The 25,112-nt window shown below is 47.0% G+C and overlaps 1 protein-coding gene across 8 annotated transcripts in view; it reads left to right on the forward strand.

Moving 5' to 3' along the window:
- LOC101831404 overlaps positions 1–25,112 on the forward strand; it is a 165,973-nt gene that overhangs the window by 70,032 nt on the left and 70,829 nt on the right. For all 8 annotated transcript variants that reach the window (XR_005869434.1, XR_005869433.1, XR_005869432.1 and 5 more), the window contains exons 18-27: positions 433–554; positions 2,137–2,365; positions 5,202–5,404; positions 6,813–6,968; positions 9,989–10,082; positions 10,938–11,075; positions 17,276–17,427; positions 18,344–18,455; positions 19,693–19,742; positions 20,110–20,286. Coding sequence is in view for 5 of the 8 variants with exons in the window: in XM_040728142.1 (XP_040584076.1) it covers positions 433–554; positions 2,137–2,365; positions 5,202–5,404; positions 6,813–6,968; positions 9,989–10,082; positions 10,938–11,075; positions 17,276–17,427; positions 18,344–18,455; positions 19,693–19,742; positions 20,110–20,286 (1,433 nt within the window). In the remaining 3 variants the exon portion in view is untranslated. The remainder of the gene's footprint in view (positions 1–432; positions 555–2,136; positions 2,366–5,201; positions 5,405–6,812; positions 6,969–9,988; positions 10,083–10,937; positions 11,076–17,275; positions 17,428–18,343; positions 18,456–19,692; positions 19,743–20,109; positions 20,287–25,112) is intronic.

Genomic DNA, 25,112 nt, shown 5'->3' on the forward strand with positions numbered 1-25,112 from the left:
GCCTTGAACTCCTAGCAATCCTGCCTTAGGCTGCCTGAGTGATGCGGTCATAGATATGCACCGCCACACCCAGTCTTTGCTTTTCATATTTTATTTTATTTTTGAGACAGGCTCCTACCATTGTAGACCTGGCTGGTCTGAAATTCTCTGTATAGACCAGGCTGGCCTCAAACTCACAGAGATCCACCTGTCTCTGCCTCCTAGTTGCTGGCACTGAAGGCGTGTGCCACTGGGTCCAACCTTCTTTTGCTTTTTCAAGTGGGTTGGCTTTCCTTTCCTCCGCTGACCTTTGACTGAAAGACCAGAATGTTCCATTGTAAACAAGTCTTCAAAACCATGTCTGGGTGAAAACTAGTGAGGTGACAGAGACTGAGAGGATTTTTCCTCTCATCAAGGCTCATGGCTCAGGTTCTGGCATGCTATTCTTTTTAGCTTGAGCAGCAGCGGGAATATGTCCGGAGGCTCTGGCGAGGGGATCATCCCGAGGCTCACAAGACATTCGGACTTCCCCTGAACATAATTTGCAAGCAGTTTGTTTCCATCAACAACAGCTGGTAAGTTGATGTTGTCTTTAGGTGATTACGGGTGTAATACTGGGTCAAAGTACTAAGCTTTAAAGCACCATTCGACGGTACATGGGTGTGTGGGTGCGTCGGCGTGTGGGTAAGTGAGAGCCTTTGAACCCTGCTCATGTGTCTGAGCCTTTGTGTGTTTTAAGCTTCTGTGAAAGGAATTTCTTTCCTCTCACAGTATCACTAAAGAGGCTGCTGGGAATTGTCCCAGATGACGCTGGGCATTATCCCTTCAAAGAGCAGTGTTCAATTTCCTGAGACCACTCTGAATGGGTACACATTTTGTCACTCCCTCGACATGACTACTTCCTACTCTCATTCCTTTCTAGCCTTTAAGTTAGAGGCAGTTGTGAGGTGACAGACTCCAAGTTGAGCAGGATAGCCTGAGATCAAAATCTGCCCGTTGCCTCCACATGGTGGGGAGTAATTGTCTCGCTTCTCCCAACACCTTGCCAGGACACAGATGTGAACACAGGCGTGGCCCTGAGCTTCCACAGGTGCACACTAAAGACAGTCTTCATGAAAGAGGTTGTCATGACAGGATCCATCTTGGGGACAGGCAGAGTACTATGAGAGATGAGAGCTGAGATTCTACCTTCTTAAGAAAGAGGGCCAACCAATAGCCTGCACTTCCCCTGTAAACCTCTTGTGCACTGATATCCCCACCACGACAAGCTTGCCACCAGCTGTGTGTCTGTCTTACTATGGAAAGAACCTGCTCTTCAGGAAATAGGTTCTGGCAGGCCAGGCTAAGGCTAGATGGGATACAAAAAGCTGTCAGAGTTGGTGCAGTTTGCTCGGTTGAAGCTGGTTCCCAGGGTTTGAGCTCTATGCTTTAAGGTCTAGCAGTAAAGCAGAAGCTCGTTTACATAGATCCAAACATCTGCACTCTTCAGTTTTAAGGTAGGAAGACCATTGTCTTGCTCTGTATCCTTTATTTCCAAAACCATAATCCACAGAAAAGTGTTTTATTTATTCCTGAGATCCTCATCTAGACTAAAAAACAATTATCCTTATAATACATACGAAAGAGTCCAGCAGTGTGTGGAGAACTCAAAACTTGTTGATGTTCATTAACATTTGAGGAGAGGAGAGGAAAAACCAGGTGAAAAATAGATGCTAAGGGTCATGGAAACTGGATCTCTGTGAGTTCAAGGCCAGCCTGGTCTACAAAGTGAGTTCCAGGATAGCCGGAGCTGTTACACAGAGAAACCCTGTCTTGAAAAACAACAACAAAATCATGGAAATTATTTACTTTTTCCTTATTTCATAATTTTTTTGTTAAGCTATCCTGTTTTCTGGTGGTCATTGAAGTGTTGACAGTTTTGTTAAAGTCATTTCCTTCCTGAATGATTGGAAATATGTCAGTTTCTTTCTACTTTACAGGGCTTGTGGTAAAGCAAGGAGCATTTGCATTAGCTGGTCAGTTCTCCTGAGTCCTTAGAAGGCTCTGGACCTGTAGGAGCTGTGTTATTTATTGATCTTTAAAAATATAGTCAGATATCTTCTCCCAAAAGTTATTTTTGTTGTATAAAATAAAATCATCACTCTTCTCTTCTTTAAGCCCAGCCTCAGAAAACGTCCATCTGTTGGAGTTCCACCCTTCCCTTGGCCTGGTTGGGCTCATCCCCAAAACCCTGGAGCACCTGTTGCGTGAGGCTCGCCTGGCCCACAAGCCTGCATCATTCAGTGGGCTCGCCCAGTTGGAACAACGTCTCTTGCAGCTTGCCCTGGACCTGTGGCTCACCCCAGCCAAGCCCGAGGCCTGGTACAGCGCACAGCTCCAGAGAGATGTAGGTGCTTTCTGCCAGGACAGTTGGGTCCTTGGCAAAGAACAAGTCCTTCCAGATGTTTCTGTTTAGCTCCTTTTTGCTATTTGGCACTATTCCCCTCTATTGGCCAGAGAAAGAGCACAGTCACAAACCTTGCCAATATTTTTATGTGATTTTTGTTTTGGACAAAGCTTCTAGCTAGTATATAAGGATGTCAGTATAATTAAAATTAAATGGAGGATTACATAGGTATGTGAAAAATGTGTTCTCATTTCTTGTTGGTGCAGTAATGATACACAGTGTGTTTGTGTATCGGGGAGAAGATGGAGGTACACTGGACAGCCATAGTGGTTGGTGGCTCAGGCTGTGCCTGATGACTTAGGTGCTGTCTGTAGTTTTATTTCAATCCTTTTCTTTTACTGTTCGACTTTGAAGGCTGATCTGGGCTTCCCAGTTAATCTTGTTCTACGCCACTTGTGATATGATGGAGGTGATTTCAAGGGTATCAGCTCCTAAGACATCTGCTCCTTGGATCACCATGGTGCTCTCTCTTCTCCTGACCAAACCAAAATCACCCTTTTAAAAATGGATTTGATTTTAAATTTTTATTGTGTGTGTGTTCTCTCTGTATAGTCTTATGTATATCTAATTTATGTGTATGTATGTGTGTGCCTGTGTGAACTTATGTGCACCATGTGTGTGCAGGTTCTTGTAAAGGCCAGAAGGGGGCCTCAGCGCCCCTGAACTGGACCTATAGGTGGTTGTGAACTACCTGACAAGGGTCCTGGGAACCAAACTGAGGTACTCTGCAGGAGCGGTAAGTGCTCAGTCTCTGAACCATCTCTGCAGCTCTTGTTGCGGTTATTTTTAATGCATTTGGTTGCCAGCTATAATTTTTGCATGTGTGATTCCTTTTGATTCACTTATCTGAGCAGTTTCACTTCTATCCACAGATATGAGATTTAATTAAGTAGAACTTTACCCTTTGGCCTATCATATTTTCCCATTTGTTTTTTTTTTTAAACAAAAACACTTATTTTTGTAGAGTTGAATCTGTTGACTATTTCCATTGTGATATTGTCTACCTTCCTAAATGCAGGAAGAAAATCGCCCTTCAGATGTTTTATTTGCCCCTTTTTATCCTAATTTTAAGGGTTTGATTTAATTTTTAGACATTTAGGTCTTTTACTGTTCACAGTACATGGAATGACATGCAAGGCAGAAACTGGACTTTTCCTGGAGTTATGAGCCATTTACCTCACTTCCATTTAATATTCTCACAGTGTCTTGTAGCACCATATTTGACATTTTATAAAACATCCTATATGTTGCAGTTGCTGTTTGTAGTGTTTATGTAGTCTCCTGTTGATGTCACAGGCAATGTGTTCACAACTGAGCCTAGAAATACTGAGTGTTTAAACTAACCTTTTGTATTTGGTTAGGAAATGAATGCAACACTGCCCTCTGAGGACACGCAGGAATTTAACAGCTGCCTTGGCTATCACAGCGAAGACTTTCAGAGCCTGGAAATCACATCTCCAGTAGACGAGTCCTTTGGTAGACATGTAGTTAAGGAAGATGGTATAACTTGTGGAGCAAATCAGAAAAGTAGATAAAGGATCCTCAAACTAGGTCCTTATGGAAAGGGGCGCATCAGGGTCAGTGGAGAGCCTATTTATTCCTCACTAAGGCAGAGGGCATTAAAGGTCACTTGGATGTTTCCCAGGTCACATAGGGCTGCCTGGGAGTGAGGGAGTGTTGCAAGGCAGGTGGGGGTCCTGTGAAACTACAGAACATGGAACTCGAAGCTAAAGTTACTCTTTGTACTACTGGACGACCTTGTAAAGTTTAAAGATCACAGGTCAGGCTTGGTTCAGGCTCACAATCTCTGATACTCAGGAGGCTGGAGCAGGAGGTTTGCAAGTTCAAGGCCAATCCCAGGCAACTTAAGGAGCTCTTGTTTCAAAGTGAAAATAAAAAGTAATTCCATATTAGAATGCTCGCCAAGTATGAGGCCCTAGGTTTAATTCCCAGTGTCCCACCCCCAACACACACACAAGGTTTAAACGTTGTTTTAGATTTCTCATTTCTGAAGAAGAATAGTATCTTCTACACTTCCTTGGGGATCTGGTGAAAATTAAAATGAGTTCATATGTGTGAAAATACTTGGACATTTTGAAACTGCAATTACAGAGGCACATAAAAGTTATTATAAAGGGGCTGGGAGGGGTGCAGGGAGGAGAAACTACAGCCAGGAAGTAATATACGCGAGAAGACTAAATAAATAAATAGACAAATAAATAAATAAAGGGAAGAATTGTTATTGACCACCCAAACTTTTTTTTTAAGTTTTTTGTTTTACGTGTATGGGTCTTTGCCTGCATGTATGTCTGTGTACCATATGCCTATGGTGCCTACGGAAGCCAAAGAAAACATTGGATCCCCATGTACCTGAGTTACAGACAATTGTGAGCTGTCATGTGGATGCTGGGAATCAAACCCAGGTCCTCTGGGAGAGCAGCCAGTGCTCTTAACCACTGAGCCATCTCTCCAGTTTTTACATATATTTCTAAATCAGTGACTTTTATTTCTATTTAGTTCCTCCTTACCCAGTTTTTGTGTTTAGACACGAAACATTTATAATAACAGCATTTACCATCATAATAAAAAATACTTCTATGCATATTAGTTCTCATAACCCCCTGGGAAGCCCTATTAAGTAGTGGTTTTCTATTGGTGTGTGGTGGGTGCCCAGGGAATGATACCTCCAGAGTCTCTGCTACTGACGGTGTTTCTTCTTTTTAGTACATATGAAGTTCCTCCTTTTGAGTTTCCAAATTCCTTGGTTTGCTTTCAGCTCTTTTCAGCTAAAGTGATGGGGGATCCCTTTCTCGTGGAGGAGGTGGGCCTGCTTGCACTCAGGTCTGCGGTGGACAAAGAGCAGAAACAAGGCCAAGATTTCCATGCATTGCTCCTGGAGACATTTTCGAACCTTCTGGAACTCCTGACCCTCCGCCACCGGCTGATAGAAATGAATGTGGAGAGTGCACACTTGGCTCGGTCAGTGGGGACAGGCACTTCATGGAAGGACTTGGGGACTAAATATGAATAGTCCAGCTCACTGTCTCAAGTCTTGCCCTTTGCTCCCTAAAGCAGCTAGACTGAAATGATCACCTTGTTCCCTCCCCTCCTCCGAGTCTCCCATGAGCCTCTCTGACTGTCCAACTGGCCAGGAGTCTCCCAGTGGTACCCACATGTTCTTCCCATCCAGTGCATGTCCGCTTGCTTGGATGCTTAATATTGGTTTGTCAGTTTTCTAATATAAAACCCCTGCCTGGCTTTTCACGGGGATATCAGGTTACCTGGTATCTTACTCTGTTTGTGCTATTATAACAGACTCTACTGGAGACTGGGTCATGTATAAAGAACAGAGATCTATTTCTGACAGTTCTGGGTGTTGATAAGGCCAAGGTCATGGGGTCTACATGCTCTTGCATCTGCTCATAGGTGGAGTGGGAGACGGGTGTGATGTCCCACAATAGCTGGCCTACTTCTTCACTGTTGAGCCCTCACAACCACATGTCTCCTCAAAAGTCTCTGTCAGCTGCTCTTGCACTGGGGATTAAATTTCTAACATGTGAACTTTGGGGGACATCCAAGCCATGTCCTGGGGCCTGAGTCACACCAGGCACTCAGGATTATTTTCTCTTGCATACGATGAAGCTGCCTCGCAGAGGGCCTGGAGACATGAGAATGTGTCAGTGGCACTATCTGGGTCTCAAGAGGGATGGGGGCTCAGCAGGTCAGAGAACAGAGATGCTAACGGAGTCTGTTTCGAGTTTTTAGTAGGAGTCAATGCTAACTAAAGCTTTTCTCAGAAGGAGAATGGAACTCGAGGGTTTGTTTCAGATGCACACAGTACTGCTCTGATTCCCACGGGAAGCCCAGCAGGCATAGCCAGTCCAGCCATCCGCCAGCCACCCTAGGACCTGCGTGGTCACAGTCTTTATGGGACGCTATTTGTGTTATTTCCTTAAATTCTTGTACTCTATCTATGAGATAGGTGTGAACATTTCATTAGCAAGGAAGTAGAGGGTCAGAAAATTAAGTAATTAGTCCAAGACCTCTGCATTAGAAAGTGGTAGAAACGGAAACTGAGCTATTAGTCAACTTACTGCCCCTAGGACACTTCTCTCTACAATTTATGAGTCTCTTGGGAGCTAATAATGTAAAAATTACCCATATATATTATAATCTCCTACCTTAATTCTTCTGTTGTCTGCCTGACCTAATGGGAAGTGGGGCCCAAGATCGTTATAGACTATGCCCTTCCTATAATACTGGGCTTGCTCTCGTCTGATTTTGTGTTTGTGCTTAATCTTCTGTGTTCACTTCCTAGTGACTTAATCAATTGTCTTTCAGGAAAAACTACTAACAAATGTACCCTTGCCCCTGTCCCCTCTTCAAGGCTATATAAGGAACTGGCACGGGAGATGGGTTTTGAAGAATTCCATTTGTATCTGAGGCCTGTTCCCTTTGAGCTAGCATCACACAAGGACAAGGTGGACCCACCTCCTCCTGTCTTTATGACGTCTCTGCTGGAGGACAGCAGTCGAGTGGACAGGTGAGCATCTCGGAGGCGAGAGAGCTGTCATAATGCAGGGTAACCCAGCGAACCATGCCAGCAGAGCTGCGTTTCTTAATTCTCCCTTGGATGCCATCTGCCATCCAGTGTCTTTCTTCTTTCCTTCTTAGTAAGGGGGAAACCAATGTCTCAATCAAGGGTATAGCTGGCTTTGAAAACACGGAATCAGGTTGGGGAAATGCCTCAGTAAAGAGCTTGGTGTGCAAGCTTGAGGACCAGAGTTCGGGTCCCCAGAACCCATGTAAATACCTCACACACGTGGCGACCCACCTGTAATTACAGCCTCAGAGGGTGGAGAAGGTGACCCCCAAAGCAAGCTGGCTCACAGAATGTGAGCTCTGCATCTGACTGAGAGGGCTTGCCTCACTGAATAGGGTTGAAGGCGATGAAGATAACCCCTGACATCAACCTTGGGCCTCTCCATCCATGAGCACCCATCCCCACACACAGGCACCGATATACATTTAAACTTACATACGTATATGCATGACTACCACCACCACACACACACACACACATGAAAATGGGGGAAGAAAGAAAATAAATACACAGAAACCCACGAAGTCATGGAGACCTGGGAGAACCAGGTCAGAGAATGAGCTTCTCGGGTAGACTGTGTCCTTCCAGGTGTAAGGACTGTGAGGGCTGGCCTTCCCTCTCGCTTCCCCTGACAAGGAAGTCAGCCCCATTTCTGCATCTGTAACAACAGCACACAGCTCATGGGCAGACATCTTAGTTTCCTTTGCTGGAAGCCAGTTCCAACCAATGGAACTTATCTCATGGCTCAGGGCAGCCTTTGCTGCTCTTCTCGACGACAGACGTGATCTTCTCAGCTACTGTTAGGCACCTCTCCTTCCTCTCCATCAGAGGGCCAGCTTCTCCTGTCCCCACCTCTTCCCAGAGTCAGTCTGCCCTTCCTCCCAGGGTCCCGGCACTGGCTCCACCCTGAGGAGACACCTTTGTGCTGCTAATATAGATCACTGCTCAGAATTTGACTCAGATGTGTTGTTAGGCTAGCGGTTTCCTCAGAGCATGGACATGAGTGAAAGGTTAGCATGGCAGGATGTTATGTCGATTTCTTGGCACCTGAAAATTAGGGCTGTGTTCATCTTCACTGGGTGAAGCAAGGCTACTGTCCTACAAGGCTACTGTACCTTAGGTTATTTAGCGGCGTTCTTGACTTCTACGCGAGAGATGGCAATAGCAGCCTCTGTCCTCCTCCTTCCCCCTTCCTCCCCATCATCCTCCTCTTCCTTCCCCTCTTCCTCCTCCTTTTCCTCTTCGTCCTCTCTCCTCCTCCTCTCCCTTCTCCTCTTCAACCTACCTACCCCTTGTTTGTGTCTGACAACTGAAGACATCTCCAGACATTGCCCAATAATTCTTCAGGGAAAATTCTTCTCTCGCTCTCTTTCACCACAAGACTGGCATTGAAAAGTAGGAAGTGTGATGGGACCTCAAGTGAGGTGCACTCTCCAGCTGCCACTGTGGAGCCAAACTGTAGTCAGGGTTCCTCCAGAGCTGGTCTCTTATACTTCTAGAAAAAAATAAAAGCTGGAACCCACCTATCGGCACAAACTTCCCGAGGCTCCGTGGCCAGGGTGAGTGGTGACTGGACCTCCCAGTGATGTCCAGGTAGGCTTCAAGGGAAGGAGAGCCTGCTGAAGGGATGATTCGTGCATTCAGAGAGCTTGCATCTTGACTTACTTTTATATATGCTTGTAGATGGAGTTTCTGTTCTGCCTGGTCCCGCTGCCCCTCAGTCCCAAATAAATACACAGAGTCTTATATTAATTATAAACTGTCTGGCCGATGGCTTGGGCTTCTTATTGGCTACCTCTCTCTTAATTATTAACCCATTTCTATTAATCTAAGTATTTCCATGTGGTCTTGGCTTACCAGAGAGTGCCTGGACCTGTTACTCCCTCTGTGGCTACATGGCGTCTCTCTGGTGGCTCACTCTCTGCCTTCCTCTCCCAGGATTCTCCTTGTCTGGTAGTCCCACCTATACTTCCTGCCTGGCTACTGGCCAACCAGTGTTTTATTTTATTTATTTATTTTTTAATTTAAATTTAAATTAGAAACAAGGTTGCTTCACAGGTCAATCCTAGGTCCCTCTCCCTTTCCCTCCCCTCCTCCTACACCTTCCCACCAACCCCACCAACACCACTTTCTTTCCCCAGGGAGGGTGAGGCCCTCCATGGGGGTGCCCATAGTCTGTCATTTCATCCAGGGCAGGGCCTAGACCCTCCCCCAAGAGTCCAGGGTGAGAGTGCATCTCTCATTGTGGGATGGGCACCCAGAGTTCATTTGTATACCCGGAATAAATACTGATTTACTACCCAAGGCCGCATAGATTACCTCACTGACACCCACATTCAGGGGGTCTTGATCAGTCCCATGCTGGGTTCCCAGGCATCAGTCTGGGATTCAAGAGCTCAACCAGTGTTTTATTAAACCAAAAAGAGAAACATATATACAAAAGGACAACCCCCATCATATGCTAATTTCCTAAAGCTGTCACTTTGGAGTGACAGTGTAAGAGCAGTGTGCTGGCACCTTCATACGGTGGCTGACACTTTACCAAGCACACTCGTGCATATGAATTTCCTAGTGCCTGACCCTACAGTAGCTCACAGTCCCATTCGCAGATGAGAAAACAAAGACTGGTGCACACTAAGTTGCTTGATAGAAAGTCACATCTTACAAAGGGCTGTGCCCCAAGGCAGGAGCCCTGTAGAGAATGGGCTGGATGACAGTAAGAAGCAGATGCCTTTTAGGGGTGTGTAGAGGAAGGAGTTGACGGGGTGGGTGACCCTGAACTGGTGTAGTCGAGAAAGTAAGAAGAACAGGGTGTGATGAAGAGAATCGAACATCCCACAGTACGGAGCGGTCACCACAGGTTGACCTCCCAGAGCTGGTCAGCTGCTGTCCTGAGCCATCAGAGGGGCCTGCCCTGACAGGTGTGTCAGGACAGGACAGCTCCACCTGTCTCTTTGCAGGTACTCCCCCACGGCCCACGGCCTGGCCATCGCTGAGCTGGGCGATAACCAAATTGGCAAGTTCAGTTTTTATACAAAAGATGCCGTCCTCAAGGTAAGTGATTTTGCGCATTTCTTTAGACAAGATGCTGAAATTTGAAAGAGAAGCTAAAATAAAATCAAAGCGATTTATTCTTCTTTAAAAAATTAATTCATAGGAATTGGCTTCCGTTCACAAGAAAAGCTTTCCCCCAAGCCTTACCTGGCCTCATGGCACACACCTGTAATCCCAGCATTGGGCAGGGGCAATGTGGAGGCAGGAGGATAGAGAGTTCAAGGCCAGCCTCAACCACATAGCAAGTTTGAGTTTGAGGCCGGCCTGGGCTACGTGAGAGCCTGTCTCAAACAAAAGAAAAGCTGTTCTTTATTATTAATGATGCTGGCCTTGTATGAGCCTGGCTTGAACCCTGAGGACTGCAGCCCACGTACACTAACTTCTGCTAGAGACGAAAAGAAGGCTTTTAAAGTATGTACTTGTTAGTGGAGACCTCATCTTACCATTTAAAACCTGGTGCTATTTTCTGCTTTTCCCCTTAAATTTCTTTGCTGTGTGTGTGTGTGTGTGTGTGTGTGTGTGTGTGTGTGTGTGTAGATATTTTTCTTGATGACTTCAATCTAATCCTGGCTTTCAAGATCCCTGCTTCTGAGCCCCTGTAGCTTATCAGAGTCCTCCCTGACAGCAGGGGAGCTGCTTGGTGTCTTCATGGCAGCTGAGACCTGGAGGCCATCAGCCTGGGATGTATGGCTGCCCGGGGAGGAGCCGGCTCAATCTGGCAGCTGAGCGACAAGAAGTCCAGTGTGCCCTTCGGTTCAAGTCCTGGGTGTTTGACGGTTTACGGAAGCCATGAGTCCCACCCACCGTCAGCGTTTCCCCTCTCTGGGAGCAATCTCTCACTTTCTCTTCCTGTAGCTCTTGTTCCACTCAGGGGTGGAAAATATGCAAGTGGCGCTCGCCTGCCAGGCGGCTCAGAAGAATGCTCTGATGGCGGCCATTCAACAGGTGTCCTTCTACGACATCCCTGGAGCAGACAGTCCTGATGATACCGAGGTCAGCCTCTATGATGGGGAAGCCAGAGGATGCTGCCCCTGCCGGCAGCTAGCGCCAGGTCGCCCCCCCTCCCCCACCTCCCCTCCCATTTCCTCCCTCTCTTCAACCCCTCCTCCCTTCCTCTGCCTTTTCTCCCTCCCTCCATCACCTTTCCTTTCTGACCTGTGCAGGGAAACCAGATACAGTTTCTCATACTGTACACTCAAAACGCAGACCACATCTGTGGCTCCAAAAGCTGTGGAGATTTCTCCCTGACAGGGAGCAAGCAATAAGTTCTGTGCAAGACACCGTCTGGAACTGTTCATACTCAGTTCCAGGAACCTTCAGTTAGCCGCAGATCCCATACGGTAAAGGGCATCAACACCAACACGCCTGCCATTTCAGATCCAGGCACAAGTCTAGGCCTCTGGAACTTCTGATTGGCTGCCTACAACTTGGAGCTCCCGGGACTCCCACCTGGGGCTACTAGAGCTCGCACAGAGTGAAGGGAAGCACACTTCAAAGTTTATTACAAAGTCTGCTCAGAGGGGTATAAACAAGCGACCGGGTGAAGAGGCTGAGTCTGAGGGGTGCTGGGTTCAGGCGCTGTGTCCCCATGTGTAGGGTGCACATCCTCTGGCATGTGGAAGGTTTCTCAGCCACCTTTTTTGCGAGTCTCTGCCTGTCCAGCTGCTCTGAGGCTCTCCATAATCTTCCTTTTGCAAAGACTTATTGCCTGGGCCTGATCGGTCATGTGGCTTTCACAGAGGCTTGGACAAGAATGTGGAAAAGCAGCTAGATGGAAAGCGTGACCCTGTTTGAAGGGATTAGGTGAGAACCTGACCGGGGGAGAGTTCTCCTCAGAATTCAGCCAAGGGACATGGATCGTTTAAGCAGATGTTTATGGAGAGAGATCAGATTAGGCTGGCGGCGTGGTGGTGGGTGGTGGGGGGTTAGCAGCCCATTGGGGTCTATGTTTTGACTTTTTTAAGTTTAAATGAACATTTATGAGGGGTCAGCGTATTTATGAGGTAAAGTGACACACCTCCCAAATCATGACAGATCTCATCTCTGTTTTAGGGCATTTCTCCCTACCACCCTCTTAAAAAGTCCTTGGGGTATGGGTACACCAAAGATGACAATACTGATAATTTTCTGATGAAGTCAGTGTATTTTGATGACACAAACTGTGCATTAGTACACAAGTGGCAACTTAGAAAGTGTCCTGGAGCCTGAGTTTCTGATCTAATGGGGAGAACTTAAGCGTAGCTTCAGGGATATTTCACCACAAAGAGGCATTCTGACCCTCCGGAGACACAGCTGTGTCCTAGACCCTGAGGGCCTCACTCTCTAAGGGAGACTTGGCTGCTGAGTTTGGTAACCCCACGTCTAACTCCTTGTGTGCCCAGACTCCAGAAGTCCCCCACAAGGCTTGTCTGTCTGGATTCTTCAGACCCCTCCCAGAGGCCCTGGGGCAAAGCCTCTTCTGTAGAGGGGTCACCTCTGCTGTTAAAAGGTAGATCTGTGGATTTAAGACTAGGGTTTCTTTGGCCTCTGCTGGAGGAAATCCCAGTGTCCGTGGCCGGCCTCTGGGAGAAAGGAGCAGGTGAACGGCCCGGCTGGTGGAAGATGGGGGTGGAGGCTGAGGTCACCAACTTTGCTCCAGGGGCCAGTTGCAAGGTTTAAGGGCCTAGGGGCTGTTCCTTGGGAGTGCTGAGTGAAGAGCCCCAAGCAGTATGGAAATGTATGTGTGTCACACCCCATTCCTCACTGTCCTTCCTTCTTTGCTGGTCGTGAGTGGCAGCGTGCTGATAATGTTTCCTTTGTAGATTACCCTAAAATACTGGCTGGTTAGACTCATCCAGGACAAAGTGTTTCCACCCTTCCGCTTTGCAGATAAAGGATTCCATTGTTCTATTGTTTATCCTTCCTATAATTCTTTTGGAAAATGCAGGTAGACAATTTGATCCTTTTTTTTAACATTGTAGCTAGTGCTGAGGGGGCCAGTGAACATGCCGCAGCTCATGTGCAGAGGCCAGAGAATAACTTGTAGAGTCACTTCTCTCCTCCCGCTATGTGGGTTCTGAATGAAGCTCAGGCCCTCGGGTGGTAAGTGCCTTCACCCGCTGAGCCATCTTGCTGGCCCTCGATTCAAACTACCACACCATGTATGCTCCTTTCCTCATTTTTGAGGATTTTTGGGGCCTTTTTGTTGTAGAGATGCAACTTATAGAACGTAAAATTACTCCTTGAAAGTGGCTAATTTGTGGGCTGGGCAGATGGCCTAGCAATAAAGGACACGTGCTGCTCCTCCAGAGGACATGAGTTCTGTTCCTAGAACCACACCTTTCTGCTCACAACCACCTGCAGCTCCAGTTCTAAGGGCTCTGATTCCTTGTAGCCTCCTCAGACACCCACACCCATGGCTGCCGTGCCCGCTGCGCAGCCTGTGTCCAAGAATGTGCGAAGGGTGTCGGGGATTGACAACACAGAGACCCGAAGGCTCCACAAGAAGGCGCTCTCTTTTATTCCTATTCTGGCTGGTTATTATATACCCTGACACCAGAGGTGGATGTGGGTGGGTCTGAAGAGGCGGTTAGTCTTTGGACAAGGTCGAGGTCAGGGCGTTCCCGTGGGCCAGCCCTTTTCAGGAACTTATTGCCCGAGGCATTGTATTGTTTTTAGTAAACATGTTTTTAGTAAACATTGTCTTACAGCTGCCTACTCCCAGGCTGATGGGGAAGTGGGTCTCTGCTCAAGGTCTGGTGTCCCCACACATGGCCTCCTCAGACATCCACACCCATGGCCTCCTCAGACACCCACACACATGGCCTCCTCAGACACCCACACCCATGGCCTCCTCAGACACCCACACCCATGGCCTCCTCAGACACCCACACCCATGGCCTCCTCAGACACCCACACCCATGGCCTCCTCAGGTGCATTCAAGTGCATATGCTCGAGCACACATGCCCACACACACACACACACAAAACACGCGGTCTCCTCAGATACACACACATGTGGACAGACACAATAGACACAGGCACATGTGCAAATAAACAAAAATAAAAAATTCAAAAAAGTGTCTAATTCAATGTGGCTTTTTAGTCACCAGTTTCTATTTTAAAAATATTTGTATCACTTTCTAAAGAAACCCTGCACCTAAGTGGCCACTCCCAATCCCCTTCCCTTGGTCCCTGGAAACCATTAAAGTACTTCCTGTCTATGGATTTACTGTTCATATAAATGTATCATACGTGTGGCCTTTTGTGTTTGGCCTTTTTCACTTAAAGCGATGTTTTCAAAGTCTGTGTGTGTTATAGCAACTATTATACTTCATTCTGTCATGCAGAGATAATACATTTTGTTTATCCATTCATCAATTGATTGCCTTTGCTTTCTGGCTATAACAAGTAAAAGTGCTGTGAACATCTACACACAATGTACATGGCAATCATTCCTCAGCGACTGAAAACCTGTGGCTCTTTGGAGCTCAAAGAACAAGACCCAATATCCTCATGTGGGTATACAAGATCTTCCCTCTCTGACCCAAGTTCTCTCTCCTTCTCCTGCCATCCATCTAAACGCTGCCTTAAGAGTCCTAGACATTCTGTACGCTTCGCGTGTCTCTATGCCTCTGCTTCTGTTTCCCCAGAACATTTTGTCCCACACTACCACACCTCACCCCTCCTTCCTCCTCACACTTTTTTGTGGTCTAGAGAATGTTGCTCATCCTCCATGATTCAACTCAGTTATTATTGTCACAGGGAGTCCACCAGAGATGACCACTTAGACACAGCTTATAGCCAGTTAAAAGCCTTTATTCCAGCCAGCTGGGACTACACTCAGGTATTTAGAGAACCAAGTGTAGCTCCAGGGGACTTTTAAAAGCAAAAATCACATCCTGTTATCTCCCTCAACAGCGGCAGGGAGAGGTTTGCACAAGCAAGCTTTTAACAAAAGCTAAGATAAGCAGTTAGCTGCAGGGGCAGGTTTGCACAAGCAAGCTGTTTAGTAGAAGCTGAGGTTGCTGGGCATCTTGACCTCAGGATCCTAGAATAGAGTTGGGTGATTTTCCATGGGATTCTCCATCAGGGACATCAAACTCTAGTTAAATAATGGCCTCAGCGAGAAAACAAGACAGAGGAACCTCTGCACACTGCTTTGCCCCGTTGTCTTGCAGAAAGCAGCCAGCCCTCTTCGAACTCTGCTGAAGTACATCTTATGGTTGCTTCTTCATAAAATGTATGTACAGACTCATTTATAAATCTTTTACAACTGTGTAACAGGAAAGGGCCTGTTAGCATAATCAAGAGATGGAGTGCGGGAGGAAGAGAAGGAAGGGGATGAGACAGAGAACAAAAGTGTGTGCTGTCGCCAATGCTATTCGGGAAGCAGTGAGCCACCAACAGTGCAGCCTGGCAGATAAGTGGTGAAAAGATGCTCAATGCCAGTAACCGTTAGAGGAAAGTGAGTTAAAGCCCCGTTGAGAAATATTGCACACCCACTAGAATGGTTAAAATTGAGAAGACTGATTGACCACCTTCAGTGCTGGCAAGGAGATGAAGCGTCTGAAACCTTTGTAAATGACTGATGAGAATGCAAATGGTGCGACCACCTGGAAAATAATTTTGCAATTGTGTCCACAGTTTTCCTGCTGACTAAGGAGTTCTACTCAAGAGAGTAAAAGCTACAGAACTAAAGTTAGGAAGGCATGAGCTATGTGAGGCTCTGTTAAAAAAAAAGATTAGAACTGAATAAGCAATTTGAGAGTATAGGAGGGTTGCAAGGCTTAAAGGGGAAAGTTGTTAGGCACAGAAACGAAAGGTAGGCATGGTCATAGCTGCGGGAGGAGGGCATGACTGATGGATTCGGACTTTCTGTGGCCCCAGCTGCCAGAAAGTCATACAGTGGAAACCCAGGCTAAAGGAATCTTTTCCTGCCCCCATGATCTGGTGTTGTCTGGGTAAGGAAACCGCTTAGAACTAGATTAAAGAAAATAGATGAGACCTACCAGTCAATGAGCATCAGCCCTGGATCGAACTCAGAACTTTGGTTCTCTTCCTTCCCACCGGTTTCATGGCCTGGCAAGATGACCCCTCTTCTGAACTGGTAGACTTCCATTTCCTGCACACCAGGATGCCCAGGGTGTTCAGGGGAAAACGAGGTTGGAAACTTTAGATTTTTTTCATCTCTGGGATTTTCTTTCCCTTTGGCCTCACCCTCCTGACATCATTTCAATAAGATAACTCCTTGGTTATGCCACTGAAGAATGACCTTGCCTTTGAAGGCTTGCCTTTCTTTCGTTTGGTAGTTAATAGGACACAAAAGACTTCTACCCACCGATCTCCATAAGGAACTGTGCTGGGAGAGTAGAAGATACCGATGTTCTGCTTTCTTCCAAAGCACTCTCTCTCCCGCCTCCCTCATTCCCACTTTCCCCTCATTACTGTTTCATTGCCCAAGAAGGCAGATGTTGAATGTGCGGGTGTAAAGATTTCACTAGACTGGAGATAAGTGGGTGCTTTATTGGGGAATAACCTACACGGAACAATAAAGAACTACCGCAGCCTTTCTCCACTCTTCTAATTGGATCTGAGACCCAGAGAGAAAGAAAGAGAGAGAGAGAGAGAGAGCACCCTCAAGCTTTTTCTTTTTCTGCTTCATTCCACACCTGAAGCCACACCCAAAGGAGTGTGGCCACTGTTACAGGCGCACAGGCAAGATGCCACTACAAGGTATAATCCAGACATACTTGGGTAAGTCTTCCAGATCTTGTAACTGTGCGATCCATTAGCAGATCTGTGCAATCCGTCTTCCAGATCTGTGTGCTCCATTAGCTGTTCTGTAGATGCTGGTCCACACACAGAATTCCACTCTACTTTGTAGGATGGAGAATTTTTCTGGGAGCGTTCTACGTAACTGTACTCATATTCCAGAAATACCCCTACTTTGTGTCTTATCCCTTCAGGGTGCAAACTCATGCCTCCTCCTCTTCCCTTCCCTCCCCTCCCCTTCCCTTCTCTCTCCTTCCCTTTCCTTCCCTTCCTTCCCTTCCCTTTCCCTCCTTGCCTCTCCTCTCCTCTTCCCTTCCCTTCCCTTCTCTTCTCTCCAATCTCCTCCTCCCATCACATATGTGTGGGGTTCACTGTAGTCCAACAGCCCTACAAGGCCTATGTCTAACAAACTGAACTCGTGTGGGTTTCTGATGGCTTAGGAAACAAGTTCAGCTCTGAAGCATCATGACAGAATGAGTCCAACCAGAAGAGATTCCAGAACTGCAAGTCACAAAGAGTGTTTGCTATCAGCCCCAACTCCAAAAGCTCCAGACACCCTTACTCATTCTTCAGGGCTTAAGACTACCAAAAGGTACTGTATCTAGTGGGAAGATATTTGAGTCAAAAAATAGAGTGACTCATGCGAGCTTTAATGTTTCATGCTCTCATGTGATGATGCATGTGAACACTCCCTTAGATCCAGTCCTCTACAATGGAGGGTCAGCTCAGCCTGGGTTTAGTCATTCTCTCCTCTCTTCCTTTTTCCTCTCCTCTCTTCAATTTCTCTTTCTTCCCTTGACTCCCTCCTGTCTCTTTCTCTGTAGATTTTCCCATACTCTCCTTCACGAGCAGGGAGATAAATAAGCCACTCCAGACTTTGTGTAACTACATAAGATTGAAAACACAGAACTGCTTTCACTATTCTAATGAAGATTTTACTGTTGTTCCAAAAAATAGGAGGGTGAGTTCTCTGAGAATCGCGGTGTCCAAGAAGGTGTGTCTACCACCAATGATGCCTACTATGCCTTGATCTTTCCCCACTATGATGGAGAAAGACATAGACATACTCTCTAATAACTATGCCACTCTGGTATTTCGTTGGGTACCAAGGGCGTTCTAATTTAATTTGGCGAATGTGGAAGGAAAAATGATGACAAGCAAAATAACTTCTATTCGAGATGCTGCTAATGGGACACATGGCCAGAGGTCAAGTGTCTTCAGACCACGTTCCCAGTGTGGATGAAAATTTAAGATCAGTTGAGAGGACCCTCTAGTTCTGGTGTCTCAATGGCTAACGTTGAGAGGGTACACTGCCCAGGCTGTGATGTCTGGGGAGGGATTGCCGATGCATGTTTTAGGCACAATGGGGTCTCCAGGGAGCACAATGGAGTCATCAGATGCACTTAAGAAGAAGCCTGACTTCCTGCAGCAGCGCCCAACATGTGAGTGATTGGGGCCACACATCTGCTGGCCGCTGCCCTCAGCTCAGCTGTCTCTTTCTCTGTCAGGGCTCCAGAAGCCTTCGTGTCTATTCAACTAGAAAAGGTGGGTTTGCGGGACACGATGCTGAACACCTTCCTGCACAGAAAACAGACGGTGGCTGACAGGATGGAGAGCCCTGTGAGTGTTAAGGAAGAGGGTCTCCCTGAAACTCTCTATGCTTGAATAAATGAATAGTCTGAATTTGGCATCTCTTGCTTTAAGCATTCAGAAAGGGCTATGGAAAACACTGCACAGAACCCAGGCAAGACAGAATCCTTTCACATAGACCATAGTAATGCCCTAAGGAATGCACATTTTCCCAGTGTCTTGTCACTTTCTAAAAGGACTGGTCTGAGTACCTGTGCCAGGACATTTGCTGCTTTTGAGTGACCTGCAGGGGTCGGTGGCTTGGGCAAGGTAGGCAGGTGCTCACATGTCATCTTTGTTTATCAGAAGCTACTAATGTGTTCCTATTTAAGTTATTTTTCAAATATTAGATCATTTAGAAGATTCCCAATTTTGTTAATAGTGTCACATTATTCATTAAGTTTTTGATAATAAATAATCATCTGGAAGGAAATGAAATGGAAGAAAAGGCTTTGTCCCTCCCCATGACAAGTAAGGGAAGACTTAGCCTGACACAGGCATGTAAATGGACCGAAATAGCCGGCAGCTGCGTTATTCACTGAAGAGTGATAATGGAAGCAAGGGCAGTCACTGTTTTCTGAGAATTGTTTATTTGGGGGAGATTCTATGCCATTCTCCTCAAAATAAATAATTCTCAAAAAATAGTGACTGTGTGACAGAGTTCTAGGGTTGCCCAACACCACCAGACCAGAAAGAACTCAGGCAATATTAGGTCAGCTTTGACAGTTGCAGGATTTCAGCCTACTGGCAAGTTAACAAGTTAGTCCTTTACCATCCCATGGATGCTGGCTGAAGTATGTGACTGCAGTCACAGATAGAGCTGAGTCCTTGCAGCAGAGCAGGCAGCACAGAGTCATGTCCTGTCAATGCCCTTTGCTTCCCACAGAGACAGAGTGGAAGAGCCACCAAGCACCCAGTGGGTTTCTGTCAAAAACCACAAAGCTGGGTGGGGAACCTCTTTTAGAGCCAACCTGCCCTTTTTCCTAGAGAGAGGCTCTCCCTCAGCCCCGAGGCCTGTTCTCAGCAAACACAACCCTGAGACATGGAAAGTGGTCAGGACCTGGCACTGTTGGCATTCTCAGCGAGATGGGAGCAGATAGAAGAGACCCACACAAGGGTCTCCCAACACATTGGCCCTCAGAAAGAAAGGCTCAGCCTCGTGGCTATTTCCCGCTTGAATTTGACCATACATTCATTCATATATATATATTTCCTCTTTTATCAACAGGATGACATTGAAAAAGTCAAGAGGGAACTAATAGTTGAATATTGCCAAAAGTAAGTAGAGTCTACATGAATAATGCACTCTGGTTTCTCTGCCTGGGTACCCTTGCCAGCATGTTACCTAGAAACCCAGACCCACCAGGAGTTGTAAATGAACCACAGCCATAGAGAATGGATAGACCCAAGTAAGACTCACACCTCACGCTGAGGGGAGGGGCATTAGAAGTAAGGATGGGGCACTTGGAAGAGGTCCATGCTTCTGCCTTCAGACAATGGCAGCCTTATGCAGGTTGTGACGTCTTCTCAACGGAGAATGTTCTAGTCTCTTTGAGAAGTCCCCTGGGAGGTAGATTCTGGAACTTCCCTGAGAGGTTGAAGATCTTGGATTCTTCAGGGTGCCATGTCTTCCTCTGGCCTCCAGGTTGAACTTCCGCATGTCTCACTATGCCCTTCGGGGTCAGATCATGGCATACGGCAATAGTCTGAGAGGTCTTCTAGAGGACCTCCCCACCATCAGGGACACCTTCTTCATGGTGGGACAACCAAATGAAAAGGAGGGCTTGAAGGACTCCAGTGGGGGATTCAAGGCTGACCCCAGGTAAGCAAGGCCATTAAAGCTAGTTACTCTACCGCCTCGGCCCTCCCTCTCCCGGGAGACTGGTTAGTACAGAACTCTTGGTGCTCCAGCGTCCCCCAAGGTCCAGGGATAGACTTGCTAGGCAGGGCTGCACACTATTAGGAAGCAGCGCTGTGTCTCAGAGGTGGGAACCTAGCGGGAGACTTTTAGGTCACTGAAGGTATGTCCTTGAGGGGATTTGGGAGGTGCTGGTTTCCTCTTCATCAGCATCCCTTCCTCCCCTCCGTCCTCTCCCTTACTTTTCAGATACACGGCCTCACCTAAAGCATCAGGGCCACACAGCGTAATAAGCATTTTCTCTTTATAAATAGGTTGTTTCAGGCACTTGTTACGGTAGCAGAAAGCTGGCCTTCCGTCTTCATTGCCCTCGACTTTGACTTTTGGCTTGGCAGGTCAGAAGAAAACATCAGCACTCCAAGAAGGAGAGCAGCTCTGTCTCTGACGGAGTCCTTTGTTCCCCGCATGTGTGACTGCAGTTTGCAATCAATGGGCTTTTGTCTTCTCTTGGGAAGGCCAGAGAGTCTCACCAGTCACAGCCCTTTCTACAAGCCAATGTCTAAAATAAGCAAGCAAACAGGGGAGCTTGGCTTTTAGCTGCCCTGGCTTCTGATAGTCTACTCAGGGGAGAAGAAATATTTAAAAGAAAATAGTAGTTAGCGGCACTGTGAGTAAATCAGCCGTTTTCCCTCTGGTAGGCTATCCAGAGAGAGACTGAAAAGACAAGAGCTGTTTCCATGTTTCTTCATCATGCTGTGTAGATTTCCAAGTGTTCTTAACCAGTCTACCTGGGCCACCCTCCCCGATGGAGGGGTCAGCTAGCGTACCTGTGCAGCCACTAACCTGTGCAGTGTCTTGTCTGTGGAGGAGAGGGAGCATGTGTTATAGGTTGTGCAGTGTTCAAGGAGCTTGCCTCACCCCTTAGTCATTTTCTATATAGTATGGAGTTTGAGTGGCAGTAATATTTGAAATATGACGGATGAGACAGATAAAAGGCATCAGAAGATGGCATGCTTCAGACCATGCATTCACTCACTCATTCATGCTTGTGTTGTGGTGTTCAAATTCACTGGGAAAGACCAAAGACTTAGACTAATGAATTTATTCTTACTGCTATCGGGAGGGTGGCAGCCTTAGAGCCAAACAGCAGGCTGTGTGGAAGGGGACTGAGGTGGCGTTTTTAAGGTGGACATCAGAAAGGTGTATGTTACAACTATCCATGGAACCCACAGCTGGGCAGGAGGAACACTCTGTCTCACATCGATACAGATATAGAAGCAAAAGCAATCGTTAATGCCTCACAGCTCATTATCCTACTCCTCTCTCACCTGCAGGCTGCTAAGATCTTCCCAGCATTCCAGAACAAAAGGCCAACAGCCCCTAAGATGTGCCTGGCTCCATGTTAAGTGTCTTTAGCCATTTCGGGGACCTGTGTAAATTATTACTCAGGTCTGCACACTCTAATGACTGGGATGGAGCAGGTCACTTCTGGGCAGGCAATAGCAGTGTCCTCAGGTTAGGGCTGGTTGTCGTGTCCCTACGCGTGTATGTACATCAACCATCCTTTTTCAGGCCTTGCTTAGTCCCAGGCCTTTTGCACCAGGCAAGGGGAACAAAGATCAACAGTCCATTGGCTCCAGAGGAAAGCTCAATAATCAGCTAACTCCAGAGATAACATGGTAGAGGAATCCCTCAAAGTTTATGAAGGGACAACGGAGGGGATGTTTAACTCTACCCCAGGACTCCCGAGAGGAATTGAAATAAACAAGGAACAGGGAAGTGGAGCTTATTGAGAAAGTGGGATAGTCAGTGAAGGCCAGAGAGGGAAAGGAGTTTAGTCCTCTATCCCTTGACTGGGCTGACAGGGGCCCATCTTTCTTTGGTGTTTGCAAGGTGCTCTGGGCGTGGTTAAAATCAGTGTTCTTAGTTTTCAAGTCACCCAGCGCTTTTTCTGAGACCTCAGGACTTGTTTTTTGGTTTTTTTGTTTGTTTGTTTGTTTGTTTGAGACAGGGTTTCTCTGTATAGACCAGGCTGGCCTCAAACTCACAGAGATCCGCCTGCCTCTGCCTCCAGAGTGCTGGGATTAAAGACGTGTGCCACCACCACCTGGCAACCTCAGGACTTGTAAGGGTCCCTTTTAGAGAAGAGGGGGTGGAGACATCTCTGAAGACTCCTATGAAAGGCTTTCCTGGACATCTGCAGTATTTATCTCTTCTAAGAACCACTGCAGGCCGATCCTCTAAGACCTCTCTGCTCATGGGTTTCTACCCTCTCGGCAAACTGACCAATCTACGCTTGGCATTGAACTTTCAAAGCTCTTTCCAGAAGTCTATTCATGAATCCTCTACATTTTTTCTTTCTTGCCATTAATTTTTTATTTCATTTTACATTCCAACCACAGTTCTCCCTCCCGTAACTCTTCCCCCCACCTTTGCCTGAATCCACTACATTTTTGTTTAGGGTGAAATGTTTAATGCAGTCTGTTTTTTGTTCTAGTGTGTTTAACTTGCAGTAACCAATGAGGGGGTGAGGTTGTGGAGAGGAAAGGATCTGTGTGGCTTGTGGTCTCACTCTATTTCTTTATGGTGTTGTCTTAGTTACAGTGACATCAAAGCCAGCAAAGATGTCTCCTGGATGATGGCATTTCCTAAAGAAGTAGGGGCATGGCTTCTAAGTGGAAAGCCTGGCCCCCTCAGGAAACTGCTTAGTTAAGCACAATGACTTTAGGACAGAGTCTTGGGCCAGAAAGCAAGGGCCACCCAGAGCAGTGACTGACGCAGTTTCACGGCTTCTTCACAGCCCTCACCTCCTGCTTCCTATGCCCTCTAATACGAATGTCTTGCCCCTTGAGGCATTTACTTTTACTTTATGTATCTGTGTGTGGGCCTGCACCTATGTGAGCACACCTCATGAGTGCAGAGATCAGAAGGGGGTATATGATTCCCCTGGAGCAGGACTTCCAGGTGGTTGTGAGCTGCTGTGTGGGTGCTGGAAACCAAAGCCAGACCCTCTGAAAGAGCCATGAGCCCTCTGAAGCTCTGAGTCACACTCCAGCACCTAATATTTCTCCTTTAATAGTCTAATGTGTACGGATGTAGCAGAACTTCTGCCTTGTGTGAAGTTTGGGGACAGTGCTTCCTAAGAGTCTTCCAGACTGCAAGGACTATGGTTCTGTGAACTGCGGACACAGGCCAGCGGCATCAGGAGCAGATGAACTTTCTGCTCGAAGGAGAAGGCAGATTTCGGCTCAGTTTTGGAAGTTCTTGGGCAGAGCAGCAGCATCAGCTGACTCTGGAGAGGCTGTTCTCTCAGAGTTCATCTTCGTGGGAGTGAGTGTAGGAGCAGAAATCATGTCAAACATCAGGAAAGCAAAGCTAGGCTTGGTGACGTGCTTGGGAGGTGGGAGGCAGGAGGATCAGGAGTTCAAGGTCATCCTTGAAAATTTAACACAGCCTGGGCTATAAGATGTTATCTGAATATAAGCCCACCTCTGAAGAATAAAATAATTTTAAAAGGCAGGAAACAGAGAGACACTGGAATCCATCAGTCCATTCCAAGGGCACACCACCAACTGACCCATGGCTAGGCCCGTAGGATTTACCCAGCACCCTCCAATACACCCCCAGACCAGTCATGATGGAAGAGTCCATTATGAACTCTGTTTCAAGGGGAACGTACTTAAACTCAATCCAAGACATGACATTCAGCCACGATCGGGTGCAGTGGAGATCCTTAGTCTGAGAATTCACCTATCTGGACTTCACAGCTCAGTCACACGGCGCCTGAAGGGCTTGGGAAAATCGTTTATCTTCAATCTCTGGACTTCAGTCTCTTCTCGGGGTGAGGACAGTGGAGCGGTACTCGAGGTCACACACATTGTCATTTTCAGCGCTTAGATATCTAGAGCAAGGCCACGAGAAGTGGATTGCTGGTGAAGAGCAGTCTGGAGAAAAGAGGCCATTCCCATGCCTGCTTGGGAAATGCCCGATAGGAAGCAGCCGGCTCGGGGATAACTAGAGAGCAGTGAGCGGTGATGAGGAGTGAGGGGAGAAGGGAGAGGACCGTTGTCTCAGCCACAGGACAAGGGACTGGGCCACACTGAACAAAGACGTAGCCTTTATTTTCAATGTCAGTTCCAACCACTCGTTAGTGTCCCCGCTGAGGATTCTGAGATGTTTTGTCTATGAGAGAATGATAATTGATTGGCAATGTCTGCCGTGGTCAAGAGCCCATGAGTAGTGTTAGTTTTTTTTTTTTTTTTTTTTTTTTTTTTTTGGTTTTTTCGAGACAGGGTTTCTCTGTGGCTTTGGAGGCTGTCCTGGAACTCGCTTGGTAGTCCAGCCTGGGAGTAGTGTTAGTTTAAAATTCCGAGATGCAACTTAATCATCTAAAGGCTCTAATGTACTGTAGTTTGGCAGAGCCCCCCACCCACCCAAAGCCAAGTCTTTGTCAGAGAGGAGCTAAAAAGGGAGCCCTCTTTCAACGAGGTCCCTTGAGGCTTCTGTTCTCTTCGTGGTTCCACGGAAGGCTGGAGTCTGAAGAGCAGGCTGTCACACCAGCGCTTTGAAGGGCAGGCTGATGGCTGTCACTCCTGCACATTGGGGGGCAGGCTGATGGCTGTCACTCCTGCACATTGGGGGGCAGGCTGACGGCTGTCACTCCTACAGGAAACTCATATCCATCTCTCAGGCCACAAGAAGATTCAATATGGCTGTCAGTGTCACCACTCAGGAGGTTCCTTAAACTATTTAGGAAGTGAAGTCAGTGAGGCAAAGTGCCAGATTTAAAT

This window comes from Mesocricetus auratus, unplaced genomic scaffold, assembly GCF_017639785.1.
Source record: "Mesocricetus auratus isolate SY011 unplaced genomic scaffold, BCM_Maur_2.0 Super-Scaffold_100018, whole genome shotgun sequence".
Lineage (NCBI taxonomy): Eukaryota > Metazoa > Chordata > Mammalia > Rodentia > Cricetidae > Mesocricetus > Mesocricetus auratus.